This window comes from Lotus japonicus, chromosome 6 (assembly GCF_012489685.1).
Source record: "Lotus japonicus ecotype B-129 chromosome 6, LjGifu_v1.2".
In the NCBI taxonomy this organism is placed as follows: Eukaryota; Viridiplantae; Streptophyta; class Magnoliopsida; order Fabales; family Fabaceae; genus Lotus; species Lotus japonicus.
In genome coordinates, this window is record NC_080046.1 from 50,759,846 (window position 1) to 50,771,879 (window position 12,034).

At 35.4% G+C, this 12,034-nt stretch overlaps 2 protein-coding genes across 4 annotated transcripts; both read left to right on the forward strand.

The window, feature by feature from the left end:
* The first annotated feature begins 1,335 nt into the window (after nt 1-1,335).
* Nucleotides 1,336-4,980, forward strand: LOC130726013 (heparanase-like protein 3). Its single transcript, XM_057577218.1, has 9 exons — nt 1,336-1,840; nt 2,333-2,369; nt 2,485-2,668; nt 2,898-3,043; nt 3,251-3,481; nt 3,564-3,753; nt 3,839-3,964; nt 4,187-4,286; nt 4,374-4,980. Exons 1-9 carry the CDS (start codon nt 1,625-1,627, stop codon nt 4,731-4,733), a joined length of 1,590 nt encoding a protein of 529 aa, XP_057433201.1. The 5' UTR covers nt 1,336-1,624; the 3' UTR covers nt 4,734-4,980.
* Nucleotides 4,981-5,520: 540 nt separating this feature from the next.
* LOC130723379 (putative ALA-interacting subunit 2) lies at nt 5,521-11,880 on the forward strand. Of its 3 annotated transcripts, none has more exons than XM_057574395.1 (9): nt 5,521-5,806; nt 5,952-6,163; nt 6,560-6,621; nt 6,706-6,780; nt 6,882-6,998; nt 8,751-8,821; nt 9,491-9,788; nt 10,677-10,966; nt 11,462-11,880. In XM_057574395.1, exons 2-9 carry the CDS (start codon nt 6,043-6,045, stop codon nt 11,514-11,516), a joined length of 1,089 nt encoding a protein of 362 aa, XP_057430378.1. In that variant the 5' UTR covers nt 5,521-5,806; nt 5,952-6,042; the 3' UTR covers nt 11,517-11,880. The 3 variants fall into 3 exon arrangements, with proteins under 3 accessions (XP_057430378.1, XP_057430380.1, XP_057430381.1); XM_057574397.1 differs by having other exon boundaries at nt 5,964-6,163; XM_057574398.1 differs by having other exon boundaries at nt 6,011-6,163.
* Nucleotides 11,881-12,034: the final 154 nt, after the last annotated feature.

Consider the following 12,034-nt stretch of genomic DNA (forward strand, 5'->3'; position numbering starts at 1 on the left):
TTAATGAATAAAAAGTTAAAATATTTTTTTAATACATCGGAAAAGGACCAACAAAGAAAGAGCTCTAACCCTAAAGGGGACCCCTCCAACAAACGCAGGTTCAGAGATGGAAGAACTTCGCTAACCAATCTGCTGCAACATTACAATTACGGGCCACCCAAACTAGCTCAACCCACCATCTCCACCGGAGTATGGTATGGATCTCATGCATCAGAGCCAATGATTCAACAATTAAATAAAGAAATCAATTAATAAAATATTTAACCGTTACACGAATTTAGTAAGAATAAGGACATATTACATGAATAATCAATTGAATATATACTTATAAATTTAAAATAATTAATTACAAAAATTTAAAATTTTTAAATTTAAATGCATAAGAAAAAGCTTAAAACTTTTGAAACAATTCGAAAATATTAAATTTTTGTAAAAGTGATTTGTTAGGAGAGATTACTACAATTTCTCAAACGCAGGAGTACAACTCAGTCGAGGACAAAAAAAAAACATGTAAAGGATTATATAAAAAATGGTTTTTAGAGGCGAAAATGGAGGAAGAGAAAAATAATTATAGAGTAATATTTATGATTATAAATAAAAAGCTAAAATTATTAAATTTGCACTAATCCATTATTCTATACTTTTACTATTAAAAAAAGTTAGAAATTATTAATTACAGCTTTGGTCCCCGACGTTTACCAATGCCACGATTTTGGTCCCCCACCTAATTTAATTACATGGATGGTCCCCGACGTTGTAGGTCGTGTGCAACGTTAGTCCTACCGTTTATTTCTTAATGGAGGAGGCTTACGTGGACGTCTAGTGGGAGAGAAAAAGGAGATCTGAGGAGAGAGGGAAGCACGTGAGAATCACGTGAACCTTATATGAACTCATTATACCCAAATCTGAAACCCTAGGGATTTAAATCGCGTTACCTTCTTCGTTCCAATGAGGTCAGGGGTTTGGGTATAATGGGTTCAGATAAGGGTCACGTGATACTCACGTGCTTCCCTCTCTCCTCATACCTCCTTTCTCTCTCCAACTGGACGTTCACGTAAACCTTCTCCATTAAGAAATAAACGGTAGGACTAACGTTGCACACGGCCTACAACATCGGGGACCATCCATGTAATTAAATTAGGTGGGGAACCAAAATCATGACATTGGTAAACGTCGGGGACCAAAGTTGCAATTAAACCATTAAAAATTAAAAATTGAGCTTCACACGTGTTCCCCAATAAGTATAAGATCCCCATCCCTAAACAACCCCTTAATGACACAACAACAACAACAATGATAACATTAATGAATACGACATATTCTTGTACCTAAGCCGGTATCTTTTACCTTAAATGCTTCTTGTCTAAAACAATTGTCTTTCTAATCTTAACTTGATTTCACGTATATATTTAGAGCCACATACATAAACATAGTTGCATATTTTGTATAGATTTGCTGAGAAAAATGTGTGACATGACATTAAATTGTCCATCATCATCACGTTCTGTCATCTTGTGACTCTGCAGTAATAAAGGCTGATCCACTATATATCCACCCCTACACCCACTGATGCATGAATAAGTGATAATACAGATTAAGATCTCGAATTTGGCTGGTTCTGAAAATGGGTTCTCGGATTCAGCTTCTGGGTCTGTGTTTGTTGAGCTTCACTTTTCTTTTTGTGAACACACTGAGTGAAAAAGGGACTGTCACCATTGATGGGAAATCTGCAATCGGAAACATTGATGATGATTTTGTCTGTGCAACTCTGGATTGGTGGCCTCCTGAGAAATGTGACTATGGGAGATGCAGTTGGGGTCTTGCTTCTCTTCTCAATCTGGTATTTTTTTCTCTTTTTTCTTTACCAAATGTTTTTTTGCCTTTTTGGGTTCTTAGTTCCAACACCAGAACTATTACTTACTAATAATGGTTGTTCTTTCTTTTTATGGTTTGATGTCATGCATCCTCTGTTTGATGATTGATTTTTTGATTTTCAGAATGATGTTCCAATCTGAATGCATGTTTGGATCTCTTAATTAGCTCAGCTGAAAAATTAATTTCCGTAAAAATTACAATGTTTTTTTGCTGTACTATCTTCTCATTGTTTGTGGAGAAAAAGTTTATAATATTCTCCCCACATAATCATTAGTATATACTGTTTTCTTGTAATTAATGACATTCCAGACACAGGTCACTATCTTTGCCAGACTCTGTTTCTGGGATGAGTTTTAAGTTTTCAATCTTTATTTTCAGAGTTAATTAATTAATTGACTGAGTCAATAATTTGTTAAGTTAGAATTGATGATTAACTTTTATTTTTCATCTCATGCAGGACCTGAACAACAAGATTTTTCTAAATGCAGTGAAAGGTAAGAGAGAATTTACATCTCCATTGTTGTTATTAAAATGGCATCAGTTTAAATTCCTTAATTACTTTATTCAGATGATTGCTTTGAAAGCTTATCAAGGTATCTTTGCTTGCAGCGTTTTCACCGTTGAAACTAAGATTAGGTGGCAGTTTGCAAGATAAGGTAAATTATGGAACTGAAGATTACCACCGACCATGTACTCCTTTTGTTAGGAAACAATCTGAAATGTTTGGCTTCACGGAAGGGTGCCTCCCAATGAATAGATGGGATGAACTAAACAAATTTTTTGCAAAATCAGGGTAAAACTCAGCTCTCCTTTTAGTTTGTGTGTATGTATCTGTGTTTTGGGACTAATAGTTTGGATTTCTGTTGGGTGAATGTAAAGCACATTCGCCCAATCCAACAAGTGCATTCGTTGTGGTGCTGAATGTTGTTTGAACTGAAAACCAAACAAGCACTAGGTTCGCCTTGTTGACTATTGGAAACCATGATTTTTACTTGTTAACATTGCTAAACGGTTTATTTCAGGGCTAAGATTATCTTTGGTTTAAACGCTCTTGCTGGAAAATCAATACAATCTGGTTCTGCCATAGGACCTTGGAACTACACTAATGCCGAATCCTTTATTCGATACACTGTTGGAAAGAACTACGCCATTCATGGATGGGAACTTGGTATGTATAGTCATGCTGCTATTAGAAATGCCAATGTTGCACTACACAATAAGACAAGTTGAAAATGATGTTTTTGTCAAAAAAGGTCATAAATATTTATTGTTGATACATGTGGTCTTCTACAATATCTTTCAGAATCAACTAATCTTTTCTGTATCAAGGCGTTTTAAACAAAATCCTTCTTGACTGAGTTCTTTTCAATGGCAGGCAATGAGTTGAGTGGTAATGGAGTGGGAACAAAAGTTTCTGCAGACCAATATGCTTCTGATTTTGCTGCTTTACGAGCAATAGTTGACAATGCATATCGAGAGATTCAGCCAAAGCCACTAGTCCTTGCTCCTGGAGGTTTCTTTGATGCAGCTTGGTTCAAGGAATTCATAAGCAAATCGGGTAAATCTATAGATGTCGTCACCCACCACATTTATAACCTTGGAGCAGGTATGTTTCACCACATTGGCTGATATTTTTCCAATTTCCATGAAGTTGATTACAATTGAAAGCTACTTTATCTTGTATACAGGAGTTGATGAGCACCTTGAGGAAAGAATTCTTAATCCTGCCTCTCTTGATGGTATTGCAAGCACATTCAAAGATCTCAAAAGTGTACTCCAAAGTACAGCAACCTCAGCAACAGCGTGGGTTGGCGAGTCAGGAGGGGCTTACAACAGTGGCCGGCATCTTGTATCCGATACATTCTTGTACAGTTTCTGGTTAGTTCTGACTCCCCATGATTTCGATACCTTTAGGGTGGGTTCCTTAGAACTGTTTTGGCTGATGTTAATGCATCATAAACAGGTATTTGGATCAGCTTGGCATGTCGGCTTCTTACGACACCAAAACATATTGCAGACAGACTTTGATTGGAGGAAACTATGGTTTACTAAATACTACTACTTTCCTACCGAACCCGGACTACTATAGGTACTGAATATTGAATTTCACAGTCATGTTTTCATTGCTAAGTCATGAGATGGAAAAAAATCATAAACAAATTTGTTATGGACTAAACTATTGAAGTATGAGCTGCATAGTTATGGACTAAACTTGGTTCAGATCTAGTTTTTCATTCTTCTTGAGCTGATATGAACCCACATGTGCTACATTCTTTAACATTTATGTGGCAATGTGCTTTCTTCTCTGCAGTGCTCTTCTATGGCACCGACTCATGGGAAGGAGTGTGCTATCAACTACCTTCTCTGGGACAAAAAAGATACGAGCTTATGCTCACTGTGCAAAGCAATCTGTGAGTGAAATTTAGTGTCACCATTATCAAGTGGATATTTAGTATTTACTATCCATGAAATCTGATTTAATAATCTATATCTTACAGAAAGGAATCATAATATTATTGATCAACCTGGACAGCAGCACAGCAATTGAAGCAGAAGTGACCTTAAGCGACAATAAATTTCTGCGGCACAGAAAGATGGCTGATAATTCAAAATTGACGGAACTTCCTCTCCGTGGTGCAAGCGGAACAGCTAGAGAAGAGTACCATCTAACACCAGGGGGTGGGGATATACATAGCCAAATCATGGTGCTAAATGGAAACGCTCTAACTGTGAATTCAGCTGGCGATATTCCTGCTTTGGAGCCTTTGTTTGTGAACTCATCAATGCCAATAACGGTTGCTCCTTTCTCTATTGTATTTGCTCATATACCTGATGCTGTTGTTGCAGCATGCAACTAGCTAGCTAGGTGACACACCCCACGAAACCAAAAAAATGGTTTCTCTTGGTGATTGAGCAAACCAAAAGGAAATATATGTTAGTTCTCAATTTATTGTTGAAGAACAGAAAACCAATTTTTTTTAGGTTAGAACTAGGATTTTGATTGTTTTCCATTTTGTTTACTTCCCAATGTGTACCATTGAATTCATTACGATGATAAATTGCAAATTGAAAGTGACAAATAAATTGAGATTGAGAATTGGTATCCTTTGGTGAGTCGATCCCACTAGCACTAGCAGCAACAAGTTAGATTAATTTTGTTTGACATCTCCTTCCATCACACTCTCTCTTGCACCTTTTATTTTATATAAGTGAGAAGTGAACATCACACTCTCTTGCACCTTCTATTTTATATAAGTAAGAGATAAGTAAGAGAAAGACGACTAGGAACCCGTTTGGATGTCAAAAGAATACTTATTCGAGCTTATTTGTATATTTTCTAATAGATAAGTTTCAATAAACTCGTATTTAAAGGGTTTGGATTGAATCCTCTCACGTGACATAATAATGTCAAGTGAAAAATGTGTCTATATCTGTCTTAATAAATATTTAAAAAGTCTCACATATTTAATATAATGAAGAAAGAGATAAACATAAAATTTTAACATAGGATATACGATAGTGTTTTCACATGAAATGATCATGATTCGAATGGAAGTTAAGATAAATTACTCTTTTTACATAGTTTCACATGAATGAGTTATACTAAAATTTTATAACTATCCATTTTCACCTCGATTCTATGAGCGGTAATAACAAACAGTAACTTCCAAATCCAATGTAGCGGGTGGATTCTGACGAAATCATTCAAAGCGTGAACGGCGAACGAAGCAGTGGAGTCAAACGCTTGCGATACGCGGCGGCGAGGAGGAGGAGGGTTTGTTCGTTACGGTTGCGTGCCACCATCACTTTCTCTGCAACCTCAACAAGCCAAGAATCTCTACATACTCACTCCTGTACACATTCTTCTTCCCTTTCCAGATTACCTATTTCTTCTCTTTCGCTCCACGCCATGATCTGCACATAACTCCTGGTATAATATATATTCCTATTTTCTCGATTCCTCAGATTCGTTGATCATAATTTGGTTCAGTTAGAGATTAGATAGCTCTCGTTTTTGTAATTGATTATCTGTATTGTGAGAATTCATGCTCAATTTGATGATTCATTCCTGTCAGTTATTGAATCAGCTTTTCGATTCGAATTTCTCTGTATTGCAATGTTGAGCAAAACCTAGTGTGGTGGTGTACATACATTGGATAGTTCAATATGTTGACTGACACCTCTGGAGCTCGGGAAATTGTGATAATGGATCTCGATGAAGAAAGTTCGACAACATCGGTTAGCAGGAGAGTGCCGGCAATTCCAGGTCGGCCGGCACAAAAGGGAGGTCAGTGTTACTTTGACTCTATTGCAAACAGGTTTCTGTAGGAGATGTGCTAGAATATCTGTTTCCATTTATTCACTTCTAAAAACCTGTATTGTTGACATTTATTTATGCACTCCGAATTTCGAAACATTCCGTATTTATCGAACCCTAGTGCATAAAGAATTAGGCAATCGTTTCGCGGATGAATCATATTTCATTGCATTTTATCATTTAGCAATGAATCTTGTTATGATATTTAGCCTTTACTTAGACCAAAAGTAAGTCACAGTTATCGAATGGATTGAAATCTTATTAGATATGTTTCTTCTTCGGAGAAGTTTCTTTGTATTTGACTTTTTTGTTTCATCTATTTTCTTAATGGAACTTGTACTGAATGCCATTGTGGTGGTTTTGCAGCTTTCTATCAGTTTACACAGCAGAACCTTCCAGCATGTAAACCTGTCCTTACACCTAGAGCAGTTAGTTCTTTGACAACACTTTAAGTTTCATGACACCTTATTCTACTAAATGTGCATACCAAGTCTCAATCATGTTCTGTGCAGGTCATTGCTACGTTTCTATTGATGGGTTTCATTTTCATTCCTGTTGGACTTGTTACACTTCGTGCTTCGTATAGTGTATGAATATTTCTCCTTCCTTCAATGTTTTGCATTTAAATTTTTTCGTTCTGCCTTCAAAATCCTTGTGCTTACAATATTAATTAACCTATGGATTGTAGGTTGTTGAAATTGAGGACAGGTATGACATTGATTGTGTACCGGATCAATTTAAAAGTAATAAGGTCGCATATATCAAAGATGACTCAATCTCCAAAAACTGTTCACGATTCTTAAAGGTGATGATTCATTTTTTGATTGATCACATCATTCATTGATTATTGCTTCGGGGTTAAGTGTTGTACAATAAAATAAATTGTTTCCTCTTAGTTCCATACTTCTCCATTTAAACGAGCGGTTGGCATTCTCTTTCTTAAACTTTTGTTCTCTCTAACTCTACCCAAAAGTTAGCTCATGATACTAGCCTTGAGGTCGGATAGATTGCACTGGGAAATCCACAGGGCCATGTTGATTTTTGTACAGTGGACGGTGGCCCAATATCAAATATAGGATAGAATCTGATACCATCTTGAATTTGGGTTAGACTTAACTCTACCTCTGAAGCTAGCTTGTGCAGTGAGGATGGTGTGATGTGGGACCTCAACACAGATACCATCTTAAACTTGAGCTCACTGTTTGGGAGTTAGGCTTAGCCCAAATGTTAGACTCTTAAAATCTTTGGATGTTGCCACAGTATTCTCAAAGTTTTCTATTGACTGCTTCAGTGGCTTTGCCAATTATTATTGTTAGGTTTGGTTGAACATTGGACAACAGATTTAGATGTAATAGATGGTGGTCTCATTGATATTTAGAAAGTTATTACTTCTTAAATTTATCCGCTGCTCTCTGGATGGTAGCATTGTAGGTTTATACTCCTCATCACTTACTGCCTTTTCTTCTCAAAGTATTCTTAGTATTTCATAATAGTTTGGTTGAATAAGGAGTAGGAGCAAATCTTCATAATCAGATGCAACTTTTATTGCTCAATATGTTAGAAAAGTTCTCTTATTGGCTTAAATTCACTTATTTAAGTTGAAGTTTACATATGCAAGTAAGTTTTGCATGTTTATATGTTCTGATTCAAGAGAAATATTAGTGAATCCTTAACTTTTAATCACACAGCGGAGGTTCTATTATACAGACCAAATGTACAAGATACCCTGTTTATGTTGCTCTGGTATTTAAAATTTCCAGTTACTGTTCTGTTTTGAAGACACAAATTAAACCATGTAAACTTTCGAAACTTTTCTATCTAAAATTTAATTGTCAAAGTTCCTGAAATAATATCTACCAAAATTCTTTTTTGTTGGAAATTAAACTTCCCATACTTTTCTGTGATAGAAATATAAAATACTTATCAGAAAGAAGACAGAAAATAGAAACAGCTAGAATAAGAGACAAAAGATTATAAACATCCTCCTGAAAGGGAATAGGAAAAATCAAGAGCAAAACAATGGAGACTAACTTATAGAGTAATACTAATTTAACCATAGGTTTCTTTGTGACTTGGATGCTGTGTTACAATTAGATTTTGCAAGCAGAGATGAGAAGATGGAAATTGCCTAGAAAGTTTAGGAACAAATACTCGCCCCTTATCATGCTTCCGATAGTGGCATTGTGTGATACATGGATGGGTGAAACATCAGACTGGGAATGTAGAAAACTATATGTATTTCATATCGTGCTAAGAGTTTTCCTCCCTTCAAGAGAAAAGGAGGCCTGCTGTTGCTGATATTATGAATCACGGGAATCTTATCAGGTTATATATTGTGTTGGCTTATGTCATTCTTCAAAAGAACATATTATTCTATGATATTTACAACTACGTCCATGCTTTTCTGCTGTAACTTCACTTGCTTTTTCCTCCCGCATTTAATCATAATTAAGAATTTTGGACCGGGTGCTTAACTGCTGATATCTTTGTTGGGAAAGTTACTGATACAGTTGATCTTTTCACCGTCCCTTAATCGTGTTTTAAAACTTGTTTGTAGGTACCTAAGCCAATGAGAGCACCGATTTATATCTATTATCAGCTTGATAACTATTACCAGAACCACCGACGGTAAGGATTCTTTATTTTCGTATTTTAAATACAGTGGATAAGTATTCTTTTGAGGAAGTCATTGCTTCACCTTTTCATCTTTTATCCTGTCTCTTTCGCGTTAATCTCTATTTATTTGTTTTCTTTTGGTTGATATACAAGTTATCTATGTACAATTTATTGGTCCTCTCAATATTATAAATCATTTATTTTGAGGCAATGCTACTGTGTGTCTGTTCAGTTGAGCAAAGTTGAATATATGCCCTGTTATGAGGCCAGTTGGTTTCTTGTATGTATTATAATTTTTTTATTAGGTTGTATTTGGACCTATTGACATGTGTCCTAAGCAACTCCGAATTTGTTTCCCTCAAGTTTAAATTTATAGAGAATTTATGTCCATTAACTATTCACCAATTGTTTGAGATGAACTATAGGTCCTCTTGCTGGTTGTTAAATTTTGAAAATTATTGCTAGCATCTCATAGATTTATTGTCTTTGAATTTAATATTATGTGCTGTATCTAAAAGCATTTCAGGTCCAGTGAATGTCTCTTAAATTATAGTCAATATAATGAAATATTTTTCTTTATTCCTGCTTCATTCCTTTCCACTAAAAACATAAATCTTCTATATTTACATTTTCATGCTTTTATTTCTCAACTGCTCATTCAAACCTTCATAATTAATCCAGGTATGTAAAAAGTAGAAGTGATCAGCAACTCTTACATGGTCTTGGATACAATCACACCAGTTCTTGTAAACCTGTAGAGTCTTCTGATAATCTTCCAATTGTACCTTGTGGGTTGATAGCATGGAGTATGTTCAATGATACATATATGTTCAATCGTGGGCCAACAAAATTGAAGGTCAATAGGAAGAACATTGCGTGGAAGAGCGATCGCGATCACAAATTTGGAAAGCATGTTTACCCGTTTAATTTTCAGAATGGGACATTGATTGGGGGTGGAAAGTTGGATCAAAGTGTTCCTGTAAGTTCTAAGCTTTTGAATTGTATATGGAGTTATGGACACTTTTTTTTCATCTTTTTGTCGTCATTTCTTCTTGTCATGGCTTGTCTTTGTTCGTATTTAAAATATCTTTGTTTCCTGACCTTTGCCTAAAATGTTAATTTATTTGGCAGAATCATAATTCCCTGATAATTAAAAATACTGATTCCCAGTTGTTTAAAAATGATAGCAGTGTTTGTGTTTCCATGCATTGATGTTTACTATCATCTCTGTTTGGGGGGGGGGGGGTAGATGTAAAATCAACATTTGGCAGAATCATAATTCCCTGATAATTAAAAATACTGATTCCCAGTTGTTTAAAAATGATAACAGTGTTTGTGTTTCCATGCATTGATGTTTACTATCATCTCTGTTGGGGGGGGGGGGGGGGGGTAGATGTAAAATCAACATTACCACCATAAGTGGAGAGTTTGTTTCTTCATTTAGAAATTAGAATCAGTGACAAGTGGTGATAATGGCCACAGCCCTACCACAACCCTCACCCTTAGATTATCTTTATGTGTGTGAATAAAAAATGGACAGTTAATATTCTATAGCATGTGTGCATGGTTTCCTCCATAGGTATACTTCTTTCTTGTTCTTTTTTTTTCTATTGGTTTGAAATTAGTTGCACCACTTGAGAATGTATGTAAAAGTGAAATACTAATATTCAGTAGTAGCATATGATAGGTCAACCTGAAGTTGAAAGTTGATGTTTGTGTGGCGGTTGGCCGAGGCATTTCTTGTACCTAAATCTTTTTCTCATTAAAAGTTTCTTTATATACTAATTTCGTCAATAATTCTTCTCTGCTGATTTGGTTTATGTTATGCTACTTCTCTCTGTTGGCTATTGTGATTGCCATATTTCAGCTAAGTGATCAAGAAGATCTGATAGTTTGGATGCGTACTGCTGCTCTCCCCAGCTTCCGAAAGTTGTATGGAAGAATTGAAGAGGATTTGGATGCAGATGATGTTATAGTCGTCCACCTAGAGAACAATTATAACACTTACAGTTTTGGTGGAAAGAAGAAGCTTGTTCTGTCGACAACAAGCTGGCTGGGAGGAAAAAATGACTTCCTTGGAGTTGCCAATTTACTTGTTGGAAGCTTTTGTATATTGATCTCGATCATCTTCCTGTTGCTTCATGTGAAAAATCCTAGGTAATAACAGTGTCCATATTTGCCTAATTACTTTATGGTTATTTAGTGCACCTTGACCACTGTATCATGTAGTTGGCTGGAGGATGCTGAACACTGCTATTCTTGAGTTCCTGTAACACTTAAATATACTGCAGGATAGCCTTTCATTTTCTTTTTCCCCCCTTTTTTGTTGCTTTTCCTTTACTCTTATTAAGAGCTTCTATTTGAGTTTTAAGTTGATTTTCTGCTGAGTGAAATTCTTAATACGGACAATAAACAAGCAATTGTACATCATTGCAATAATCAAGGTTTTTTTAACTTCTCACAAAAAAAAAAAATGAAAAAAATGTGTTGATCATACTCATGAATAATTCCCATAGTGGTAGTTTGCATAGTAAACATGTTCTGATCATTCTCCTATCCTGTCTTTTGAAATTGTTTTTCTCAGACAACTGTTGACTTATGCTTTCTACATGTTATTCTTCTTTTTTTTTTCTTTCTTTTTTTCTGAGGCAGACCTTATGGGGACACAACCTACTCATCTTGGAATAAGAAAAACACTGCTACCTGATAAGGCAACTTGGTACACCAGTAATACTTTCTTGTGGAAAATGAGGACACATATTCTTGTTACAAAGGATATTGTATTTAATTGTAAATGGTAAAGCAGAGTAAACATCTCCTTTGGGTTTCATTCTAATGAAAGTAATCCATTATTAGTGAGATAGTAGTGATGAAAGTTTGTGTGGTTTATATGTGGCCATAAAATCAAAGCTGAAGGCCTGCTATTGTACTTAAAATAACACTATATAGTCTTGTATTTTCAAGTGTAGTTTTACAGAGTAGAGTTAGTTAAAGGTTTATTAATAGTGGGAGCAGACTCTTGGCTTCTTTTTTTTTCCCTATCAAAAAAAAATCAGTTATGTTTTTCGTGATTGATTCTAGCACTTCTTTAGCTGTATTCTGTTGAAACAAATTATTTGGGAGAAATTGTCTTTTATACAGAGACCATCTCATTAATACTATGAGTGCATTAAGAAGAATAGCCAATTTTTTTTTTTTGAAATATAGAATAGCCAATTAAATCAA